This window comes from Chelonoidis abingdonii, chromosome 7 (assembly GCF_003597395.2).
Source record: "Chelonoidis abingdonii isolate Lonesome George chromosome 7, CheloAbing_2.0, whole genome shotgun sequence".
NCBI classification, from domain to species: Eukaryota; Metazoa; Chordata; order Testudines; family Testudinidae; genus Chelonoidis; species Chelonoidis abingdonii.
In genome coordinates this window covers 111,428,432-111,451,865 of record NC_133775.1, presented here as the reverse complement: position 1 = coordinate 111,451,865, position 23,434 = coordinate 111,428,432, and the positions used below count along the sequence as shown (strand labels likewise).

The following is a 23,434-nucleotide window of genomic DNA, read 5'->3' as shown; positions in this document are numbered from 1 at the left end:
CCTGACGGCTGGAGGAGTGAGCTGGACGATGGTTGGGTCAGACAGCCTAGGACTTGGCTCCACAGATGACTTGCTCCTGGGATCCTCAGACCGCAGGGGAAAGCCATAGTAAGTCCCCCCCAGTACTGCCTAGAGGATCATGCTGAGCACCCATCCAGGGCATGTTCACACCTGTCCAGGAATCCGTCCATGCAATGAGTTCCTACCCTTTCTGTCGCACCTCCATGGCTGCATTCATGGACTGCTGGCAGCTTTTCCTTTGCTCATTTCCAACCCTTTGTTCCTTGTCTCAGCTCCAGGTACCCATGTAACTAATCCCTCTTCTCCCAAGGGGTTCACCCCCTTGTGAGGTGTGTAGATTTATCCTGCATCCCTCCCCCCTTGCTATGCCAAGATGGGCATCCAGCTCTGTGAATTGGTCTCTCTAGCACCCCAAACTCACAGTTACTGCTGTTCTTGGCGCTGCCTTTAGTCATGGGTGTCTTTGGTAACGTGGTACCCAGATACCTCGGTGATGGGCGCAGTATAATGATACAGAGGGAAAGGAGCACAGCATTCCAGGTACAGTCACAGGCCTATTGCAGGCTTTTCCTTCCCTCCATCCAGTGCTTCTGCACATGCAGCTCCAAAATGTAGTGACCAGCTCGAGTCTCCTTCCCCTCTCTCCTCCCAGATATGCATGATGTCACCTCTGGTTTCTCTCCTCTCCAGCAGCTCCTGCTGTGATGGCTCCCTCCCCATGCACTGAGCTGCAGCTAAGGACCTACCTCTCCAAAGAGGTAGCCTGTGATGCCCCCTCAGTCACAGCCAAGTACCCAGCTTCCTCCCCAAGCCAGCCTGACCAGTGGGTTGCCCTGCAGCAGCACCCCAAGAAGAAATCTCAGCTGCTGAAGGAGGGTAACGCAGAGTCATTGGAGGACTCCCCTGAGACACCTCAGGCCAGTAGCCCACCCCTACACAGGACACAGGAGGGTGGCATCCCCCCACAGAGATCACAAACCCTGTACACCTTCAGGATGAGCCTTTCCCACCCTACCAGCACTAAGCCGCTGGACACCACTTCTGGGCACAGCTGCACCTGGAGGCGCCAGCTAAAGTTGCTCAGAGGCTGCCATATCTGCTTGAGATGCTTTGGATTGAGACTCAAGCCCTGACCCAGGTGCTGTGGCTTCCCTCCATTCCCCCTCCTGGGAGCTTTACAAATTAATATCATTTGGAGCAGGAGGTGCTGGCAAGACTGGTGATTCCATAGTGCATGAGATACCCCCACACAAAGCTCTACCAGTCAGTCACCCCAGCCCTGATGGCAAGGACCCAGGCAGGTGCAGTAGAGGAACTTGGAGGCTTTCTGCCCAGCCAGAGCTAGAGGCAACCCTCTGAGCCCTTAACTCCCCCCTGTAGCCAGAGCTTTCCCCTCTGTCCTACCCAGACAGGCTTGCTCCATCACCCCACCGTCACCTGCCCCATGATCGTTACTCATTCCTTAGGGTGGAGCTAAGCACTTCGCCCCATGATCTCTCCCCACCCCCACCCACAGCAATTACCCCCGGTGCCAGTTCAGATGTGCAGAAAAAAACCTTTTGAGTTTGCCATGAAGCGACAGGGCCATCCTGTTCCCTGAGGCTGCTCTGCTCTCACCCTCATGCTCCTGCAGAGGATTGCAGGAGGGCAGCAGGTCCCTGCTTTAGGGGGTATTACCAGGGGCCAGTGCAGCTTGTGGGAGCCTGGCCCATGAGCTGAGCCTTGTAGTCCCAGCCCCCACTCTGAGCAGAACATGGCCTTTCTCTAAGAGCTGATATTAGGCCCTGAGCCGAGCGGATTTCTCCACCAAAGCAGAGCCTGGCAGGAGAGTGGGCAGGCCCCACAGCAGGTCTGGGACCTCCAGCTGCAAGGTTGCTGTTCTATTCAGCATCTTGTGATGCACCCAGCAGGACACTGACACGCCTGGCCTGATGGCTCCAGAAGGCAGTGAAACCCTCCTGCGGACTGGAAGAGCTGGATTTGCTTCCTCACCCTGTCTCACAACAATGAGAACAGGTTGGGGGTGAGAAGTTTAGACTCAGTAGAAGAAGTCACCTTCTGCAGCACTGAGCCTCGAGGCTGCAGGAGCAGAACCCAACAGTCCTGGCTCTACCAAGGGCCTGCTCCAGTGCATAAGCTGAGCAGTTATGGGGCAGCAGGTCCTTGGACTAGCATGGCCTAGCGTACAGAGCAGCTGCTGTTGGCTGCAGCTGCAGGGGCTGACAGCCTCTCGGTCCATGAAGGAAGCTCAGTTCAGAGATTCCAAGGTCAGGTGGGACCTTAGTGATCGTCTAGTCCGAGCTCCTGTATAGCACAGACCAGAGACCTGCCCCCAAACTATTCTTGGAGCAGAAGCAGTCAGGATTTTAAAATAGTCAGTGGTGGAGAGTCCCCCAGGGCCCTGGGGAAGTTGTTCCTGTGGTTAATTATACACAAACAGACACCCCTCTGGTCCTTCTCTAACCAGAAACATTCACAGGCCTGTGCTGTTCCCTGGGGTAGGCAGTCTCAGAACCCTGCCCCCTGCAGTACAGGAAGCTCCATCTCTGGGTGCTGAGGAGGAGCCGTGGGCTGGATTCTTGCACGGACATCATCTATGGCTCCCCTGGCTTTAATGCTACCACTGAAGTGAATTAGCAGCCATTACATTCCAGGGAAACACACGGTACAGGATTTCCTAACTAGAGCTGGGAGAGGGCAGGGCCAGGAGAGAAGGGGGCACCAGAGGCCAAGGCACCAGATACTCACTCAAGCCCCCTGGAGAAGGCTGGGGTATGTTGTGTACTGTGGGAAGTGGCACTGGCACTGCTGGTGCTCTGGGGGGATGCAGCCGGTAAGCAGTGACATGCTCACTAGCTGGGGTTGGACAGAAACATGATCTTACTCCACAGAAAGCAGGGGTGGGCAGCGGGACCTAGAAGCCACATGAAGGGGAATGGGAAGTTCTGGGCAGTATTGTAGCCAATACGTCCCATCCTCTGCTGAAATCCCAGCTCGTGTTAATAGGGTTCTGGGCCCCATGGCTCCGCTGCATCAACCAAACCTCTCTTGTGAGCCTCCTGCCCTGACTGCTGCAGTTCCAGTGGGCCTGCCAGGGAGCTAGGGCACTGGCAGACACTCACAGCCTGGCCTCCATCCCTGCTTCCTCTTGGAATCACAGAGCAGTAGGACAGCAAGGGAGTGAGAAGCGGGAATAGTGCCTGACCAAGGCTGGCATATGGGCACTGGCATGGAAAGCAGGACATGGCTCAGTGCATTGACATCACATGCTCCTGATGGGTCTTAATTGTCTCCTTCGAGCACGGAGACAGCTCTGCCATGGCCAGCGCAAGGAGGGAGCGGCCTTCCTGCGGTAATGGCACATCTGTGCTGGGGCCACAGTGTCTTGGTCTCAGTTCTGCCCGTCCAGCTGCACCGACCGAGGAGCTGGGCTGGCTCCTCAGCCCTCTTCCAGCCTGTCACCTCCATGCTCCAGCCCTCGCGCTTAGCTGCCACAGTGAACCTGCCCTGCTCCGAATGGCCCCACTGCAGTCCCTAGGCATCTCAGCATGGCAAGCATGACTGGCGCCTAGGGGAGGCTGCTCAGCTGAATGTGCACCAGGGGGTCTTGCTGGCATCACAGTCCAGCAGGATATTGAGGACAGTGCAGGGAGCTCCAGCCACACTCAACGCCGTCCGGGACTCAATCCGATACCTCACATTGTTCAGGCCCCCGTCCCGATCCACCTTGAACTGCTCCTTAGAAAGACAATACGGCATTCCATTCCCACACAGCAGAAAGGACAGTGTTTAGAGCTAGCTGAGATGGGACCAGAGCAGGGGAGAGTGCAGAGCCAGCAGGGACAGGGCTAGAGCAACAGGCTGGGCTGGCTCAGACCCATGCAGCCACCTGCAGGTCACAAAGAGACACCATTTCCCTGGGAGCCCCTTGTCCCCTCCCCTTCAGTGCAGAGGGCAGCAGGGCCCCTGCCCTGCCCCAAGGGGGCAGTTCACACCTGCTTCTGGGCAGCAATGCGCTTCTGGTCTCGCTTCCTCCAGGCTGGGTCGTGCAAGTGCTGGAAGGTCGTGTATCCAGTCTTTATTCCCGAGGGGCGGAAAAGCTGGGGGAAGAGCGGAGTGTGCATTAGTCACTGGAGGCCCAAAGCTTCCTGCACCCCATCACCCCCTCCCCTGGGCCCAGTAGGACCTTTGGGAGGCTAGGCAGAGGGGCCAGTAGGGAGCTAGGCTGTCCTCTCCCAGGCATTGACAAAGATCCTGGTGGCCATGCTTGGGGACGGTGTTTTCTCTGGCCAGGAGGCTGAAGAGCATCCCTACCTGGAGGCCAGCTCCTTTGATCCGGCGATAGAACTCATCATCCTCTCGCCCCCAGCCCCAGAAGCGGTTGGACATTCCATTGCACTGAAATGAGAGGGTGTCACAAGGGTAGAAGCTTGTGATGTCCCCCTCCTGCAGCATCTGCCTGATGCACACACCCAGTGTAACCTCTGCAGCCAGGCAGATGGAGAGCAGTCCCATGGGGGAGAGCCATGGCCAGACCCTGGGGCACAAGGCCAGAGCACAGGGAACTACAGCCAGACCCCAACCAGCTCAGCCCATGAGCCCCTATTCCCTCCCCATCGTGTCGCCCCTTTCACATTTCCAGAGTGGAGAAAAGTGACTCAAGAACAAGGAATCCTCCCCCAAACAGACAAGGATCTTACCCCACTCTGTGCTGGGACTTACCATCTCGTAGTGCTGCTTGGTGAGCAGGAGGATGCCGCCCACATAGGTTTTGTAGTGGTACAGCGGGTGCAGCTCTGGGGATGCCACATGGAAAGGCCCTGCCTCAGGGAAGCTGTAGTCCAGCTCCTCGTTGTGGGGCAGGAGGTCAACATCGTGCATGGCAATGTAATCGGTGTCATTGCCGCTCTCCAGGAAGCCGACGTTGATCAGAGACGCTCTGTTAAACCTGCTCAAGACACCAGGAAAATCTTGTCCCAGCACCAGGAGCATCAGGCTTCCCATAGACACATGAGCAGCAGGAGGCTCAGTCATCCTCTAAACAGGTTTAGTCTCCATCACGTCATTACCTAGCCCACTCTATGCACCAGCAGTCTCTCCTGGCTTCACAGCTGGGATCTCAGGCCCCAGGTGCTGCAACTTAATCCTGAAACCACACCCATGCAGGGGAAACAGCGGCACCCGGGCACTGTGGCTAGTAAGGGGCTAAAGCAATTATCATTGACAGTGCCTGTCCTAAGGGAAGCCCTTTGGGAAAGTGGGCTGGAGGCTGGACAGATGTTTGGCAAGGAGACGACATGTAAGAGACAAAGCATTGGTGTGGCTGGCATGTTGGGAGGGCCACCTGGAGGCCAGGCAAGGCCAACATGGTGTGGCCAGCAGGAAGGGGCTAAAGACTGGTAAAGTGGGCTCTTGGAAGAGGTTACCCAGATGGGTGGGCAGATGGGGGAGCATTAAGACTGTTCTGAGGACACTAGCAAATATTGTATCTTGCAGCTTTCCCCTGGCTCTCAGAGCTCCAGCCTCACAGAGTTCACAGTCGGGAAAAAAGTCTAGTGGCCTACAGTTAAATTTTCCTCTCCTGCTCACGTCCGGCCCTGGGAAAGGAGACTGGAGAAGGAAAATACTTCTTTACCTTTCTACAGACTCTTCCACAGAGACCCTCGTAGCCCCTCACCGTCTACAAAACTTGCCCCAACACAACACCTCCAGGCTCAGAGTGTCTGAAATTCCAGCTGCTCACACCCCAGCTTTCCCCAGTCCCCACACGTTCCGCCCAGCAAAGAGAAAAGAAATGGACCTAACTAAGCCCTGAAGGTCAAACTCCCGCATCCCAGGAGAGGAGGAGAGTGTGATCCCCATTTTATAGCTGAGAAAACTGGGACATGGGTGCAAAGTGAGTTACTCAGGGTGGCAGAGCATGTCTAGAACCCCTCATGACACAAATAATGCCCTGGGGAAGGGGCTGCTCCAAGCCTGGTACCTTGGGCCCCAAAGTGCCCTGGTGGCACAGAGATAGCACCTGGGGCAAAGCTTAGCTCTGCGTGTGGCAAAGGACCATACCTGTAATGATCCACCTGGTTGAGCACAAAGATGTGGTGGCGGATCCTCTTCCTGCTGAGGAAGCGATGCATGTGGGGCACGAAAGCCAACAGCTCCTCGAAGCGTTCCCGGAAGGGGATCAGCAGCGCCAGGCGGTGGGGGCCCCATGACAGGTCCTCAGCCCATGAGGCCCGGGACTCTGGGGGGCAAGGCTTCAGGGGGTTGGGGGCCACTGCCCCGCGGCCCTCACGGGCCACATCACCTGAGCAGCTGAGCTGCAGCCACAGCAGTGAGGCAAAGCCCAGTAGCAGCGCCGCGAAGAAAAGCCGGAAAACGGAGCATTTCCGTGGCAGGAGTGCCAGCAGCCGGCAGGACCTGGGGTGGGGTGAGGAGTCAGGGCCCAGAGTGCGCTGCCCCTGGCTGGCTCCCCACACAGGCACTCCCTGCCCCGCAGAGCCGACCTCATCCTGTTCCTCCACCCAAAGACCCCCGTCTGCTCCCCCACAGACCACTCCCTGACCTCCCAATCCCCTCCAGACCCCCCCTTGCCCCCAGCGCCTGCCCCACCCCCTCCCCACAGACCCCGGCGGCCTGCCCCGCCCCCCACGACCCCCGTCCTGCCCCGATCCTTCCCCACATGACCCCTGCCCCCGGCGCCTCGCCCCGACCCCTCCCCACAGAACCCCCGGCCGGCCTGGTTCTTGCCCCCCACAGACCCCCGTTCCTGCCCCGGACTCCTCCCCCACGGACCCCCTGCCCCCGGCGCCTGCCCGCCCCCCCCTCCCCCACAGACCCCCTGCCCTCCCGGCGCATGCCGACTCCTCCCCACAGACCCCCCCTGCCCGGCCCGCTCTCACCCAGCTCTCCCGGACATACACCGCCGGCTTCCTCCGAGAGGGGAACATGCTCCCAGGCGGCGCCGGGGGCGGCTCGCGGCTCCGTCCCCCCGGGCCCGGCGCTGCCCAGACACGCTGGCTCAGAGACCCGGTCCTACGCTGAGCGGGGTCCCCCGGAAACGCGGCCCGGTCCCGCCGTTCCGCCTACACCGGGGTTCCGGGCGGGCACCAGCCGCTTCCCCCTTCCTCGGCCCAGGTAGTCGGGGAGGTGGCACCTGCCGCCCCAAGCGGGGTAACATCACGTAAGCGGCCCCGGGCCAAGCATCCCCCAACAGCTTCGGCCATGCAGGGCAGCCCCCACGCTCTCATGCAGAGGGGCTGCCTGCCGTACCCCCGAGTCACTGCTACCTCACCCTCCAGGGCACGGGGCACCAGCCACCACCACATGCACGACGTAGCTTGCCCGGCCCGTAGGGGAGAGACTTCCCTCTCCCGCAAAGGGTTTTCATCCGAGCTGCAGTCCCTTTTCCACTGAGCAGGCTCAGAAAGCAAGAATCTAAGGACACACACAAGCCCATCCTCAGAGCACCTTTATTAGGAATCCAAGACACAGGACAAAATAGCCAAAAGCTAGTAACCAAGTGACCCAACAGCCACTTTGCCTCCCTGCTGTACAGGGAAAGGATGTATCAACCAATCTACTTCACTGCTGCACATGCACCACGCTGGATCCAAGGATGCCCTGCAACCCAGTGGAAGGGGAAAGGTGGCTGCAGCACTGTGGAACAGGAAGTGGAGTGTGACCCCTCACCGTGCCCCTATGAGCAGCAGAGAGGCACACTATTATACCATCTAGAAAAGGAATGACTGCTGAAGTGGGAAGATGGGTCAGCTTTGCCTTGTGCTCAGATCCCTGTTAACGTACTAGGAAAACAAATTTAAAAGTTTATTAGAAAATATTTAAATAAAGATGATACAAAGTTTGATGTGTCAGTCATTAGCCATCAGGGGCAACATACAGAGTATGGGGGGACGCTGGTATTTGGGTATGGGTTAGCATATAGTACATACAGTCTGTAATGTCCCCAATGCAGGGTATACGGTGGGTGGGGTCAAAATATAGTAGGGGAGCAGTGAGGGTACATCGCTCATCTACTACACTAAAATATGCAGCCATCCTTGCATAGAAACTTGTGGGGTTCTAACCCCCAGTACTCCTATTCCACAGTGATCAGCACCTTGGAAATACCCATGGCAGATACACAATGCTATTGCCTCAGCCCCAAGGCAGCTAGTTCCAACTCCTGTGCAGTCCCTTCACATTATGGATTTTACACAGATTAATACACACACAATGCTGGGACAGACCAGGAGCCTCAGGGTGGTGTGGCAGTGTAGAGGCCCCTGCACGATCACAATCAGTTCTGTCCTCTCTCAGGTGATCCAATAGCAGCCTATAGCAGCTGGTTCAGGACACAGTCATGCAGATTTCAGCACCTGGCTGAAGGTTCTGTGTACAAAAAAGCTGTTTGCTCAAGTTTCCTTCTCCCTTTATACCAGCTTCGTGGTATGAAGAAAATACTTGTGGTTCTAGTTGAAGGGATGAGGATTCCAGCCTTCTTGGAAAGGGGAGCCCAGCTCATTGTAGGGAGTGAGCCTTGGGAGAGGAGGAAAGCCACAGGCACAGAGACTCCATCCACACTGCCAGAGAGTTCAAACACAACTCAGAGGAAGAAAGGCCGAGAGTTCCTGGGGAAGGTCAGTGTACCTCAGAGGAATCCATGCAGGATAACACTCTACCTCTTATTCCCAGGGAAGATGGTCTAGTGGTTAGAGTGCTAGTCTGAGACTTGGATTCAAGTTCCTGCTCTGCCACAGACTTTGTGCAGAACCTAAGCCAAGTCATTTAGTCTCTGGGGCTCAGTTCCCATCTGTAACATGACAAGAATAGCCCTGCCTGCCTTCCAGGGGTGCTGAGGATAAAATGTATCAGACTGTGAGGCACTCAGATAGTACACTGATGGGGCCATGGAAGCACCACAGACTGAATGTGAGTGACTGAAACACCGTAACAAACCAATACAAGGAAATCCCACCCAGACTGGGAGGGAGGGAAGTGGTGGAGGCAGGTGACACTTAGCCCAGGCAGCTGGAGGGTTGAGAGAAGGTAGATATGACCAGGCCAGGCTGCTGAAACTCATGGAGTTGCTTCCGTTAAGAGTGGGCTGTTTGCTCATGCTGTGTGCCCTCTTTATACCAGTTTCTTGGCTTCAAAGAAACTCTTGAGGTGCCTCATCTGCCATATGCCAATGGCAACAAGAATGAGGGTCTGGACAATGGACCACCAGAGAACCCGCTGGTTGGTGCTCTCACTGGTCTGGCGGAACCGCTCCTCTCGCCACTGCAGCAAGGAAACAACAACAGGTCAGAGAAGCAAATACAGACTCATCCTCCCAGGCCCCAGAGACCAGTGGCTTCCCAGGGCCCTCACAACTCTCTAGTAGTCACTGTCCAGCTGGGTAGGTCTCCCTCCAAGGAATCTCCTTCCCAAACCATGAACACAGCCCCTGCTGCATCTCCAGTGTAGAGTGCAGCACTGGCCAAGCTACTTCAGGTTCCTCACCCGCTGGTAATTCTGCTCCTTCTGGATTTGCTCCACCTGCTCAATGAGCTGCCGCACCCGGAGCTGCAGCTCACTCAGCTTGTCCTTGGCAGCAATCTCAGCATAGTCATTGGCATGTTCCCCAACCTGGATATCCAGATGTACCCTCTGCAGCAAGACAAGAGAACACAATCAGGTGTCCTGCCCCAGCACAATGCTACATGGAGGGGCCATCCCTCCCCTCTCTGTCCCGCATGGGACCCCCTTACCAGCATACCCCCTGCAAAGAGGGAGAATTTGGTGGAGTTAGAATGCAGGCAGATCTGATGCTCTCCGGGAGTGTGCGAGGTGAAGGTGAATCTGCCCTCAGAGCCATACTGCCTCGACAAGATGACCTGGAAGAGAAGGACAGGGCAGTAATGGCAAGCTCCAGAGAACAGCCAATTCAGAATTTGAATACAGTACATCCATGAATCTGACAGCAGGGTGCATCAAGCTTCCTGGCAGAACATTTGGTACTAAGGGTCTGTCTGCCCAAAGCAAGTGGTGAGATCTAGGTAGCAAGGCAGATTTACAGGGACTAGAGACCCTCTTCAAATCCCTTGTGCTATCTGCCCAGGCGACAGTTAAAGCACTACGTTCGGCCAAAAACATAGGGCCAGATCAGCATTTCAGTTAGTTGCTCTCCTGAAAGTCCATTCTGCTGAACCTTAGAATCTGTTCATTAACAATTTCAAAACAAGCAGGGATCCAATCAAATGCACTGGGGAGGAGGGGATGGGAACTGCCAGAGAAGGAAGGTTGGGCCTAGATGGAGCTCTAAGTTCAGAACCAGATCATCAGTAAGTCTAGGGTCTTAGATCATGGAGTTTAACTAGACTGGGAAGGGATGGTGTCCCTAGACTCTGTTTGCCAGAAGCTGGGAACGGGGAACGGGATGAATCACTTGCTGATTCCCTGTTCTATTCATTCCCTCTGAAGCATCTGGCATTTGCCACTGTTGGCAGACAGGATACTGGGCTAGATGGACCTTTGGTCTGACCCAGTATGGCTGTTCTTATGACTGGAAGTGAGTGGGCACCATGTACCACAGGGGTCAGCAGCCACTGCACTGATTAAAGTAGCTGACTCTGCAGAGAAGCAGCTAAAAACAAGACATTTTTCTAATTTCATAGTTCAAACTGGAATCTATAGAACTAGATTAAACATCATGTTGCTAAGAACCTCTCAGAACCAGGCAGCAATAGAAAAATCAGGCAGATGCACCTAAACCTAGAACTTGCCCACATGCCACAAAGACAGCCTGTTCCATGGCAGAACCACCAGTATCTATGGTGATTTCACACCAGTGAAATTTGGTGTCTCACGAGTCAACATGCTACACTGACAAAGCCTTAATGGTCTGTGTGTGGCACCTGCCTAGGGAGGTTGGGGAATCTCCATCATTGTCTAACCTGCTCTTAAAAAAAAATCTCCAAAACACCTGTCAGGGATGATCTAGACTCTAGGTAATATTTAGTCCTGCCAGGAGTGCAAGGGACTGGACTAGAGGTCCCTTCCAGTCCTATGAAACAGAGAAAGCAATGTTAGAGCCCAAGTAAGACAACTCAGTGAAACTGCAAGCAGATGCTGAAGGGGTGCCTCTCACCATGGGCACTGACTCTGGGCTGCTCAGTCCCCATTACTCTGCTACTGTAGCTTTTGGGCCTCATTGGGATGGGTATGAGGGCGGATTCAGGTTGGGGAACCAGAGCACCTGTGCTGACCCCGGGCTGAAAGATGTGCCAGTATCTTCTCCTCCCAACCCAGGTACCTTATCATCAGGGTCCTTCACCTCCACGAACATGCCAAGCCCAGGTGTGGCAAGCATATAATCCTCCCGCTGCTTATCGTATAGCTGGGTACGGTAATTCCCTGCAGGGAAAGCAACACTATCAGAACCATCCTAGTCAAACACATAAGAGTCCCCAGCACCATGCCCATCTACCCCCGCGCCCCGAGCCACAGACTTTTCTCCTATCCCCCCTGCACCCATCCCCTTCCTGTCCCCCAATTTCCCCCCGCACCTCCCCCCTGCTGTTCCCCCCCGCACCGCGCCCCTCGCACCTATCACCATGGTCTCGTCCGGGATCTCCTCAATGAAGCAGCGGCGCTCGGTCTCGCCCAGGTGGAAGTAGAGGCCGAAGCTGCGGGAAACGGCACCAACGAGCAGCAGCAGGACCAAGCCCAGAAGTCCGCCGCGGGCCGCCATCTTGCCCGCCGAACGCCACGTCAGGCTGCGCGCAGCCGCAGGGGACAGGATAACTCCCGGCAGCCCCTGCGCACTCAGCGCCTCGTGCCACCAAACGCCATATAAGGGCGCGCGCAACTCACAGGACGGAACTACAACTCCCGGCAGCACCTGCGCGCTCAGCGCCATCAAACACCATATAAGGGCGCGCGCAGCTCACAGGATGGGACAACTCCCGGCAGCCCCTGAGCACTCAGCGACGCTTGCACCAAACGCCACATACGGCTGCGCGCAGCCGCAAAGGACAGGACAACAACTCCCAGCAGCCCCTGCACTCGGCGCCGCGTGCCACCAAACGCCACATAAGGCAGCGCGCAGCTCACGGGATGGGACTACAACTCCCGGCAGCCCCGCTCGCAGGTGCGAGCCCGGCCGCCAACAGACCTTCATTCCTCCGCCTGCCGGGTGTCTGGGGGGGGCGGCACCGGCCAGCACGGCAGGAGCCGCGAGACGGGGGAGCTGCTGCGCCCCACTCCACGGGGGGAGGGGAAAAGAGGAACACCCCCCCCCCCCCCCCGCCCTGTCCCACCACCCCTGGAGCCAGTGCTGGATCCCCCAGGAGTGCTTGCTCACCACTTCCTGCTGGTTTGAGACAGCTACCCAGGAGGAACCAAGGCAGAAACAAGATACCAAAATACTCCTGTTATTTCTCCAAAAACAGCTTTTTAGAAACCAAAGTTTTGTACAATCCCCCATAGAAAAAAATCACATTTGGGGCCAGGCCAGTGTCTCCACTAGTAAAAACGCTTGTTCCTTTCCTGCCGTCTCTGGAAGACCACAGCCCCCACCACAGCACACACGATGATGCCCAGCAGGGCACAGAGCAGCAGCAGGAACACCTTCCAGCCAGTCAGGGGCCCACTTCGGAAATTTCCTGTCGGGTCATCCACATTGTCTGTGGGCAGGAAATAACGAGGCTTAGAGCAGAGAGATTTACACACATCTCCTATTCCACCTTGAGCTTGGGATCTAACATGGTTAACAAACGGGCTAATGCTGACCTGCCAAATCCCCCCTCCCAAGAGAGTGGCTTTTGGACAAGTCAATGTCACACGTTATTGTGTTAAGAGCAAGCAGGAAGATTCCATTGCTCAGGGTGGGGTAGCAAAATCCCCATACAAGCCCAGGCTGCATGTGAGAAATACCCTCCCCACCAGAGATGCTATGCAGTGTTGGAGCTCATGATGCATGTGGCTGAGGGTCAAGCATTGGTCTATCTAGGTCCTTGCCAGGCCACCACCCTTCTGGGAGCTGAGCACTCAGCAGGCCTGAAGGGATGACACAGGAACCCTCTATCATGGGTCACCAGAGCCCAGAAGATTCACCTTTTGGTGACTTAAGGAGGCTGACACTGGGCTCAATCTTTGTCCAGTCAATGTTCTCTTCCTCTGGTGGATGCTCTACCATCAGCTGAAACAGCTTCATTGAGATGATGTCATGATTGTCTAGGAAACAAGTATCAACTATTAGACAATAGCACAGCCCTTTCCAAGCTGCATGTCCTCAAAGGCCCATGAAAAGATTCCTCTTGTGCTCTTCCATGCCCTAGTCTCCCTCAGGCCCACCCTCCCTGACTCAGAAACCTGGCTTGCATTTGGGAGGCTTTCCCCAGCTGCCCAGCCAAAGAGCTTGGTCTCTTTTCCAGGCTGCCTGTCTCCTCTCCTGCATGGTTAAGAATTCCAAGTGCTCAGCCTATTGCAAGGCAGCACTGGAACACCACTCCACCCAAAGCACCATGCCCCAGCCCCTCCAGTTCAAAAGGAGCTCTCACCAGACAGGTCCCCTGTGCCAGCAGAAGCCCCAAAGAAGTAGCCAGTGGGCAGTCGGACTCCTGCAACATCAATGCAGTTCTTCCACTCATTCTTGTCCTCCACATCGGTCATCACCTGCCAGGAAAAGGCAAAGTCATTTCAGGGCACAGAAGCAAGGGCACCAGACCTTCTCAAAGTGGGGGTGCCAGGGGCCTCCACCCCCAGCCAAACTGGAAGCAGGAGTGGGGCCAGGAGTCCACTCCACCCAAGGCCAAAAGCAGCCCCCTGCTCGTGTCCAGGCTCCACGTCCGCCCAGGGCAGGAAGAGATGGAGAGTCTGTATTGGCTTCCCACAGCAGCCCATGTGGCTCTCCCCGACCCAGCACTGGCCGGGTCTTGGAGCTGCAGCCCAGCCACAATAAGAGCCAAGGCACAGATCCTCCACTTGCCTGTGGTGTGAGGTATCCGCCACCAGCAGCCCCCGACCTCTGTTCCCATCTCCCAGGGCAGGCGGAGGGTCCATGCTGCGGCTCCCACCTTAGTGGGCTGTGGCTCCGAGGCCTGCCCCTCCCCGCACAGCCAGGTCAGGGAGAACCACACAAGCGGCAGTGGGGAGCCAGCACAGAGTCGTGGACAATCTATCTCCGCCGGGCCGAGAGCCCAGGGGCTGCTGTCAGCCCTCCCCTTCCCATGCAGGCAGATGAAGGGTCCACGAGCATGGCTCCCACAACTGGCTCCCCGGGGAACTCCATGCCAGCCTGGTGGTGGGGGGAGCCTTAGGGGGGAAAGGAGGGGGTCTGCCCCAGCAAAATTCCACCTTGAAAAAGTGGAAGGGCCCTGACCCCTTCTGTTCTGGCACCACTGGCACAGAGTTCTGCCCAGCCCAGCCCTCTCTCTAGAGCCACAGTGGCAAGAGGGCAGGTTGGCTGATCCAGGTGTTGGGAGGACAACTCTCTCTCAGCACATCACCCCTTGGTCTTGGTCGTGCAGCCAAACCCAACTGCATGGCTCAGACAGCCTGCAACAGGCATGAAGCTCAGTGTCATCTCCCAAATCCACCTCACCGTCAGCCGGCCCCTGGAGTAACGAACTGCCAGGAAAGTGTCATGGTTCTGATTTCGAAGATCAGCTGTGCAGCCTGCTAGCTCTGTCCAGCGCCCATCCTTACTGTGATCATAGGCCAGGGAGCCGTTGTTCACCATGGCAGAAATATACGGGAACACTCGCTGGAGGGGCAGAGAAGGAGACCATTATTCCGAGCTTTCTACAGGCTGGGAGAGATCTGCATTCTGCATGAGGGACAGATATGTTCCGCAAACCTGAGCCTCTACCTGGCAGGACCCATGTGCATCTAGACACCTTACCGGGGCATAGACCTACCATCCCCCATGGCCCTGAAGCTATGGCTTTGCCTAAAGGGACCCGATGAAGAAGAGCAGCAAATAAGTCAAAGGTTCTTTTCTAGGCTGACCTCAGGATGCGTTTTGTTGAGGGAAACAGATGTAGAGAGACCCTGCTATCCAGTCCTTAGGCCACACTTGGGAAATGCATCTCAGTTGGAGCACACAAAACTATCAGATGAGCATGAAATTAGGAAAGCTCCAAGCAAGAGCCAGTCATGCAGTTCTCTCTGCCTGCCCATCCTGAGCACAGGCAATGGCCAGCTCCATCAGCGTTATAGTGAGAAATAAACCTCCCTGCTAGCATTTTCTTCCTCCTTGACATGCTTCTGACCCCTTTGATACAGGATGGGCTGCCTCAGATCTCCATTATTTTTATTATTTGTATTCCAGTAGCACCTAGGAAACCAGGATCACATTGTGCTAGGCATTGTACAAGCACCATTCCAAAGAGCTTACAAGTATAAAGCAAGAGACACCAGACGGACATAGATGTGAAAATACAAGCAAACAATAAAACAATACTGGTTGGCATGAAAGGCAGCAGTCTCTGCACATTAGTGGCTTAATCATTGTCAATTTTTTTTTTTGCAGGCATGACTGCAAAGGAGATCCTTTGGGAGACTAGTGAAGTAGCTTTGCAGATGCTCAGGGAGAGCTCCTCCCAAGTATGACGGGCAGCATGGGAGAAAGCACAAAGGTGTTCATTTGAAAATATAGACAAACAAGCAGTGGAAGCTGGCATCATGAAATCAATCAGATGCAAGCATCCAAAGATCAATAGTGAGTGAGAGATGACAGGTAGTGGGGAGAGGCCACAAAGGGCCTTGAAAGTGAAGACAAGCAGTTTGCATTTGATGAGACAGAGAAGACTGAGCCAGTGGCTCTTGTTAGATGAAAGTTACCATGGCAGTCAGAAGATGTAACAAGACTTGCACATACATGGGAGAAATGAAGAGAATCAATAACAAAAATACACCCCCTGGTGAGCACATTTTGGATAGATTTCTGCCAAACTGAGCTGTGAGCTTAAGAGTTAATACAGGAACGATTAGACTGAAGTTTTCCTTCTCATCTCCATTTCTATCATGTATTTGCAACCAAGGGCAAGACTAATCTGGCAGGATTAACCTATGATCTAGCAACGGACATTTAGTAAATCATCGTCATAAGGGCTGAAAGCTCCCTGAGAGACCTGGATGAAGTGAGGGAACTCTCAGGGCAGGTTTTCTTTGCTCTGCAATTTTAAGTTTTTCCTTTGTATATTTAGTAAGTGGCACAAGGGTCATGTTTCTTCCTTGCATCTCTCCCCTAGGTCAGCAGGAATCAGAGACCCTGAAAATAGATTCTTTCTAGCTGACTCAACATGTCCTAACCCTCCCCTTTTTCCTACTACATACATCTCTTCCTCTCCCTTCCACTGCCCCCCCAGTACAGTCAGGCTAGCCCCAGCCCCTTGCCCACACAACAAGTGATATGCCAAGACCATATAGCAAGAAAAGACAGCTCCTTGGTGCTAGTCACAATGAGCCCAGTCCATGCTGCCAGGAGCCTGAGGCCTCCCCAAGCTTTCTGTCACCACTTACATCTGTTGCTTCATCATTGGGGTATGTGTCCAGGAAAATGGCCAAGCCATGGAAGTTATCCTTGCTCCCAAACACAGGGCCTAGAAAAGCAAAGCAGCACAGGGTTAATAGTGCTCTGACAAAGGGGCTACAAAGAACTTCAAATCACATCTACCCTCCATAATATGCAAGGCAGATTCACTTAACCAACTCAACAGGAGATGGAGGAGAAAGTGCACTAAGGATCCTCCAACTCTGCATTGCAGTGACCAGTCTCTGGTGAATGTCTCATCCCACTGTTAACCAACGTGTGTGTTATACACATTACTGATGCCACCTCATTATGTATGAAATGAATGGTATGAATATTGTATGTATAAGCGTTGGGTATTTATGCTAACTGACTTGTATTGTTTTTGCCCAGGGCTTTGGAGAGGAGCGCATAGCTGGAGCATGGAGCAGTAGGTTTTTGCCTGGAGCGGGAGTGGAGCTGGAGCACAGCTCCAAAGCTGTTTTTCACCACAGTGCTGTTCACCCTTGTTCACTGGCATATCGCACAATAACTTTGAACAGGACAACTCAGCATTTGGCCTAAGTGGATAGGAACACTGTCAAAGGCAAAATCCATTAATATTCTGCCCTGGTACAAGCTGGAGAGCTAACTTCATGGATCAATAGCTAGAATGTTAATATCCAAAACAAAGATAAAATAAAGATACAGAACAAGTAGTTCAGGAACTGGTACAAATTGGTGGGTTGGATCGTAGGTGTCATAGAAAAATGCTTTGTAACTTGTCAGCAGCTGTTCTATATGTAGAAATGGTTTTGGGGGTTTAATCACCGAACCACACATTCTGTGTAAGGTGAACATGCTGCAGGACAAGAACTGCTTCCCAAAAGGAGGGAAATGCTCAGAGCCCTAGCCCGCCACAGACAGCAAATGGAGGAAAATCGCAACACACACTTTGGAGTTAGTTTCCCAGACCTGAAGAAGGACTGTGTGTAACCTGAAAGCTGGTCTCTCTAAATTGCTCCAATACAAAATATTGCCTCATCCACTTTGTCTCTCTGACTTTGGATAGAGATACTCAGCAAAGTGGACTGGCAACCCCCACTCCTGCTGCCTAGCAGTAGACTCGAAAGGGGGTACCCCAGTGCTGTGGGGGCACTAGTTACATTTCTCCCTCCTGAGCTGCTGCTGGCAGTTACTGAAAGGATGAAATATAGAAGCCATGACGACAAGAACTTTTCCCCACCTTGCCCCCACAGCGGGAGGGAGATCTCGCCTTCTATGAGTGCATGCGCCATCCCCTACTATGTACCTGACATGAGGCGCTCCCGGGTGTACCACAGGGCAAAGCCATCCCCGTGCAGGTTCTTCTTGCCTGCTCCATGGATCTTGAAGTGGACATGGAGCTCCCAGTCTTTGAGGAAACAGGGCTGAGAGAGAGGGAGTCACACTCAGTACCATGGACAGCATTCAATGGACACGTCTCCCACCCATGGGGACTCCCTCAGACACAACTTCTTAGCCAGAGCACCCTCTCTCTTGCCTCTCAGAAAGGACAGCTATAGTCCCCACAGAAGCCGCAGCATTCATCCTCCTTCAGGGCTTCAGAACCAGGGCTTGGAACTCCAGCTCCTGAGCATCCCCTCCACCTCCAGGCTGCACTCACCACACGGTTCCAGATGGAGCCCTCTTTGCTGCGCTCATCGGGAGTCAGGCGGACATACTGGCTGGTGAGCATCGTGCTCCCCTGGAAGTCCCAGAGAGGCATTGAACTGGAGCCAACCCCTAGAGCAGAGAGAAGGGTACAGCTGAGATCACGAGCTAAGCGGCGCGGGAAGGGCTGCACAGGCTCTAGAGAACGACTATGCTGGGCACAGGTCGAGCCGGGCAATGCCCGGCAAACGCCTGGGGGGGGACCCACTGAGAAGGCGGGGCCAGCGAGTCTCCCGTCTCCGCCCCACTCCCGGAGGGGGAGGGGCGGGGCAGGGCCCGTGGCTGAGGGGTGTCCCCGGCCCCTCACCCTGGTAGGGTTTGGTCAGCGAGTGCTCCCGCTTCAGGTGCTCGTTGTTCCCGTCGGTGAGCTCGGCGGCCCCGCGCCGCAGCCCGGACGCCAGCAGCAGCAGCAGCAGCGCCCCGGACAGGAGCCCACGCACGGGGCAGCCCCGGCCCCACCGCCCGCGGCGCGCGCAACCGCCTCCTCCCGGACCCGCCGCCATCCTGCTCCCACTGCTTCCGGCCGGAACCGGAACCCGCCAGCCCTCCAATTGGAGCCCGGCCTGGTGGGGCTTCCGGGGGAGACCCCGCCCCCAAGCAGAGCAGCTAGTGAGAGAGCTACACGTCATTCTCCGTATCCATGGCAGCCGAGAGGCGGGGCTAACGAGCTCATACCGCTCCCATGCGCATGGGACGGCAGGGCGTGAATAGCTTCTCCCAGCATGCACTAGCCCGGGGGACTACGACTCCCGGCATGCACTTGGGCCAGGCCTGTCAGTGCGCAGCATGCCGGGATTTGTAGTTTGAGCGCGTCTCTTTCGCGTCGGCTCCCGCAACCCGCTATTGGCATCGCGCCGCCCCCGGGAACCCCAAGGCGCGTGGCCACGACCTCGCCCCTCCCCCCGCAGGCCGGCAGCGGGCGAGTGGCCGCGCGCCAGTGACTCAGCCGAGGCAGCAGCCGGGGCCCAGCCAGCCTGATTGGACAGAGCCTGGCTGGGCCGCTGGGGCCTGTCCCGTTACTACCTTTCTGCCAGACGTCCCTGCCCAGAGACAGGCCGTGGCGCTGCTGGGCCCGGGATGGGGCCAGGGCTGGAGGCAGGAGGACCCCGCCCGCCTCCACTAGGCCCGGGCGATTGTCACAGCTGGGGGCAGATTTGGGTGCCTCAGCATCCCTGCGTGGGTCTCGGGTGGTTATGAGATTTTACAGCAGCCAGTGCTGGGCTGGCAGTGTCGGGGCACGCTGTGCATGCCAGCTACGGGCTCATCTCACCCTGGGGAGTGAAGCAACAACCTCCAGAGCTGAAAGTACACATCTCTGCAACTTGAGCTAAAGAGTCTGGGGCTGGGGAGTGTGTCAGACTAACATCCTCTCGCTACAGTGGGGAACGTGTAACACACTCACCACTGGATTCCATGTACAATGCACATGGGTGTAGGGTCAATGTGCAGGCCCAGTGAGTACAGCATGTGACTGTTCAGTTTCAGGATGAAGCACAGCTCCTTGGGCTGCTCTGAAATTGCCTGTTTTGCAATAACTACTCTCAGGCAGCATTAAGTTGCAGCTCAGACACTTAGGGGATTGGCTTGCATTGGTGCTGCAGGGGTACAGATAAGGAATGTAGCCGACTATGTGCTGACTCTGACTTCCCGACTGTCTGTGCCCATGGGATGATTCCGGCTGCGGCCCCCCAGAAATGCATGGAGGATGACATCTTGTTCTACAAAATTACATCCTCTGCCCTGTGTGACTTTGCATGCATCATATGTGTAAGGTTGCACTGTGCATGCATACGTAAAATTGCAGCCTTCCTAACAATTGCACAGCACACCACTGAGAGCCTGTCTGGACTTCAGGTCTAGATCAGGGGTTCTCAAACTTCATTGCACTGCAACCCCCTTCTGACAACAAAAATTACTACATGACCCCCAGAGGGGGGACTGAAGCTTCAGCCCACCCAAGCCCCACTGCCCTAGGTGGGGGGGGCCAAAGCCAAAGGACATCAACCCCTGGGCAGGGAGCCTGTAACATGAACCCTGCCGCCCAGGGATGAAGCTAAAGCCTGAGACCCCTGGGCTTCAACTTTGGCCCTAGGCAGTGGGGCTTGGGCTTTTGCCCCAGCAAGCCTAATGCCAGCCCTGGCTATTGTACTTCAAGTTCTGTACAGAATCTTTTCAGGGGGAATAAGGCAAGTGCCATATTTATTAGTAATACATGTACTAATTAACACTGTATCATATGCATATGATAAAGATTACACTCATGCACTCACACAAGCACACTTTGTCTTGTTGTTACCAACCAGTTGCTCCCTCTAACTGCACTGACCAGGTGAGTTAGATAGGGCACAAGTGGAGCCGGGCTTCTGCTGATCTGGATTGATGCTCCCTCTGCGAGACACCTCACATTTATAGCTGCTTCCCTCTCATGCAAATCTGTACAGATTCAAAATCTGTGTCTGTGTCCGTTGGTCCTTTGTCCTGCTTTCTTCTGGGTATTGTCCCAATGCTGCAAAGAGGGTGTTTTCAAAAGAAACTGCTTGCTTCTAACCCCCAAGGCCCTCAGTATCTCTGCTCTTCTTTAACGAGCCCACTTGACAGGTTTTATTGTCCTTGGATCTGGCTTCCAGCCCCTCTCCAAGGGTTGCAACTGTCTGGAGGTGCTGTCTTCCACACCTTGCTCATTCACACCTCGTTCATTCAACAGGGCAATTGATTAAGGGAGTGGAGGGGAAGACCTTATTCTACAAGCAAAAAGACATTTTTCTTCTACTTTAACTATTCTTAGGGGCTATAACATTATACCAAGGCTTAACACAAAGTTTTCTATAAGTTTTTCTACATGGGGATCTGATACAAAGTTCCTATATCAAAGGACTTGATACAAAATTGTATGAAAATAGCTTAAGACAGAAGCATAATACAAAATCGTATGAAAGTTATGTGAAGATGCCTAATACAGAGATTTATCTACATGGCGACCCCATGAAAACAGGGTCTTGACCCACTTTCGGGTCCTGACCCACAATTTGAGAACTACTGGTCTAGAGCAGTGGTTTTCAAACTTTTTTTTCTGGAGACCCAGTTGAAGAAAATTGTTGATGCCCATGATCCAACGGAACTGGGGATGAGGGATTTAGGATGTGGGAGGGGCTCAGGGCTGGGGCCAAGGGTTGGGGTGCAGGAAGCAGTCAGGTCTTTGGGTTGGGGGTGCAGGCTTTGGGATGGGGCCAGGGATGAGGTGTTTGGGGTGCAAGAGGGGCTCTGGGTTTGGGGGGATCAGGGCTGGGGCAGGGGGTTAGGGTCCAGGAGGGGGTCAGGGTTCTGGGCTGGGGATGCAGGCTCTGGGCTGGGGCTGGGGCTGAGGGGTTTGGGGTGCAGGAGGGGGTTCTGGGTTGAGAGGGCTCAGGGGATTGGAGCATAAGAAGGATGAATTCAAACTGGGAATAGGTTCAGAGACGGGCTACTAGGATGATCCGAGGAATGGAAAACCTGCCTTATGAAAGGAGACTCAAAGAGTTTGGCTTGTTTAGCCTGGCCAAAAGAAGGCTCCGGGGGGATATGCTTGCTCTATATAAATATATCAGGGGGGTTAACATTAGGGAGGGAGAGGAATTATTTAAGCTTATATAATGTAACACAAGGAGCTAATGGGTACAAACTGAATACTAGAAGCAGGCTTGAATTAGATGAAGGTTTCTAACCATTAGAGGAGTGAAGTTCTGGAACAGCCTTCCGAGGGAGTGGGGGCAAAAGAACATATCTGGCTTTAAGACTAAGCTTGATAAGTTTATGGAAGGGATGATTGATAGGATAGTTTAATTTTGGCAATTGTCCTTGGATTATCAGCAGATAGGTCTGCTCAATGGTCTGCGATGGGATGTTGATGGGATGGGATCAGAGTTGCTGCAGAGAATTCTTTCCTGACTGCTGGCTGGGAGCCTTGCTCACATGCTCAGGGTTTAGCTGATCGCCATATTTGGGTCGGAAGGATTTCCTCCAGGACAGATTGGCTTGATGCTCTGAGGTTTTCGCCTTCCCTGCACATGAGGCATGGGTCACTTGCTGGTGGATTCTCTGGCTTGAGTCTTCAAACCACATTGAGGACTTCAATAACTCGGACATAGTTAGGGGTTTTATAGAAGGGATGGGTAGGGTTCTGTGGCCTGCTTGTGCAGGAGGTCAGACTAGATGATCATGTGGTCCCTTCTGACCTATGAGTCTATAAGGTTGAAGCACGGACTTACCTCCAGTGGCTTCCAGTTTAGCGGCACAGCAGGGGTGCAGTAGGCAGACTTCCAGCTGTCCTGGTGCCGCATACTGTGCTGAGCCTGAAGCAGCCAGCAGCAGGTCGGCTCCTAGGCGGAGGCGTGCAAACAGTTCGCGTGCTGCGCGTTGCAGGCCTGCCCACTCCAGCTCCCATTGGCTGGGAACTGGCCAATGGGAGTATAAAGCTGCTGCCCAGGGTGGGGGCAGGGCGTGGAGCTCCATGGTCCCCCTGCCTAGAAGCCAGACCTGATGCTGGCCACTTCCGGGGCACAGTGCCGGTGTCGGAACAGGTAGGCACTAGCCTGCCTTAGCTGGATAGCACCGCCGACAGGCTTTTCAACATCACTGTCAGCAGTGCTGACCAGAGCAACCCAGTGCTGGGTCGTGACCAACTTTGAAAAGCACTGGTCTAGAGCTTGCCAGTGCCCTGGCAAGCACTGTCTAGAGGCTTGCCAGTGCTGCTGCCCTCCTCCACAATTCAGGAACTGCAGATACACCAGAGACTAAATGAAACCCAGGGAGTGAGGAATTCCAGAGAAGCTGATGAGCAATGAGAGCTTGGCCGGGAAAGCCCTTTGAGCTCAGCAGCCTGGGGTGGGGGTCCAAGAGGGCCCGGCTACTGCTGGGAATCTCTGGGAGCTGGTGGTGTGTGTCACGGAATGTGGGGGAGTCCGGTCCAGAACCCCTCTTCCTGGGACTCTCAGAGACTCTCAGCCAGCCAGTAAAACAGAAGATTTATTGGACGATAGGAACGCAGGTTACAGCAGAGCTTGCAGGCACAGTCAGGACCCCTCAATCGAGTCCTTCTGGGCTTTCAGGGTGCTTGGATCCCAGCTTAGGATACCCTGAATTCCACCCACACAGCCCCAAAACGAAACTGAAACTAACACCCTCCTTCCGGCCCCTTCCTTTTCTAGCTTCCTGGGCAAAAGTGTTGAC

The 23,434-nt window shown here is 54.8% G+C and overlaps 3 protein-coding genes across 3 annotated transcripts; all 3 read right to left on the bottom strand.

Moving 5' to 3' along the window:
* Nucleotides 1–2,616: 2,616 nt before the first annotated feature.
* B4GALT7 (beta-1,4-galactosyltransferase 7) lies at nucleotides 2,617–7,064 on the bottom strand. The gene is made up of 6 exons (XM_032794751.2): nucleotides 6,921–7,064; nucleotides 6,085–6,438; nucleotides 4,744–4,969; nucleotides 4,336–4,419; nucleotides 4,017–4,121; nucleotides 2,617–3,759 (listed from the first exon to the last, which is right to left on the bottom strand). The coding sequence occupies exons 1-6, from the start codon at nucleotides 6,935–6,937 to the stop codon at nucleotides 3,604–3,606; spliced, it is 942 nt and encodes a 313-aa protein (XP_032650642.1). The 5' UTR covers nucleotides 6,938–7,064; the 3' UTR covers nucleotides 2,617–3,603.
* Nucleotides 7,065–7,472: 408 nt separating this feature from the next.
* Nucleotides 7,473–11,923, bottom strand: TMED9 (transmembrane p24 trafficking protein 9). Its single transcript, XM_032794752.2, has 5 exons — nucleotides 11,608–11,923; nucleotides 11,315–11,415; nucleotides 9,771–9,896; nucleotides 9,523–9,669; nucleotides 7,473–9,300 (listed from the first exon to the last, which is right to left on the bottom strand). Exons 1-5 carry the CDS (start codon nucleotides 11,918–11,920, stop codon nucleotides 9,151–9,153), a joined length of 837 nt encoding a protein of 278 aa, XP_032650643.1. The 5' UTR covers nucleotides 11,921–11,923; the 3' UTR covers nucleotides 7,473–9,150.
* A 490-nt stretch (nucleotides 11,924–12,413) lies between these two features.
* On the bottom strand, nucleotides 12,414–18,748 carry LMAN2 (lectin, mannose binding 2). Its single transcript, XM_032794750.2, has 8 exons — nucleotides 18,537–18,748; nucleotides 18,183–18,301; nucleotides 17,829–17,946; nucleotides 16,528–16,607; nucleotides 14,606–14,767; nucleotides 13,563–13,677; nucleotides 13,117–13,236; nucleotides 12,414–12,686 (listed from the first exon to the last, which is right to left on the bottom strand). Exons 1-8 carry the CDS (start codon nucleotides 18,730–18,732, stop codon nucleotides 12,526–12,528), a joined length of 1,071 nt encoding a protein of 356 aa, XP_032650641.1. The 5' UTR covers nucleotides 18,733–18,748; the 3' UTR covers nucleotides 12,414–12,525.
* Nucleotides 18,749–23,434: the final 4,686 nt, after the last annotated feature.

Coding starts and splice junctions, on each gene's coding strand:
- B4GALT7 (XM_032794751.2), bottom strand. Junction 4,122..4,335: donor TCAAAGGAGCTGGCCTCCAG/GTAGGGATGCTC, acceptor CTCTTCCCCCAG/CTTTTCCGCCCCTCGGGAAT. Junction 3,760..4,016: donor GCATTGCTGCCCAGAAGCAG/GTGTGAACTGCC, acceptor TGTCTTTCTAAG/GAGCAGTTCAAGGTGGATCG.
- TMED9 (XM_032794752.2), bottom strand. CDS start 11,920: ATGGCGCTGAGCGCGCAGGTGCTGCCGGGAGTTGTAGTTCCGTCCTGT. Junction 9,670..9,770: donor TCTTTGCAGGGGGTATGCTG/GTAAGGGGGTCC, acceptor GTCTTGCTGCAG/AGGGTACATCTGGATATCCA. Junction 9,301..9,522: donor AGGAGCAGAATTACCAGCGG/GTGAGGAACCTG, acceptor TCCTTGCTGCAG/TGGCGAGAGGAGCGGTTCCG.
- LMAN2 (XM_032794750.2), bottom strand. CDS start 18,732: ATGGCGGCGGGTCCGGGAGGAGGCGGTTGCGCGCGCCGCGGGCGGTGG. Junction 16,608..17,828: donor CCGGGAGCGCCTCATGTCAG/GTACATAGTAGG, acceptor TTGCTTTTCTAG/GCCCTGTGTTTGGGAGCAAG. Junction 13,237..13,562: donor TGGCACAGGGGACCTGTCTG/GTGAGAGCTCCT, acceptor CTTGTTTCCTAG/ACAATCATGACATCATCTCA.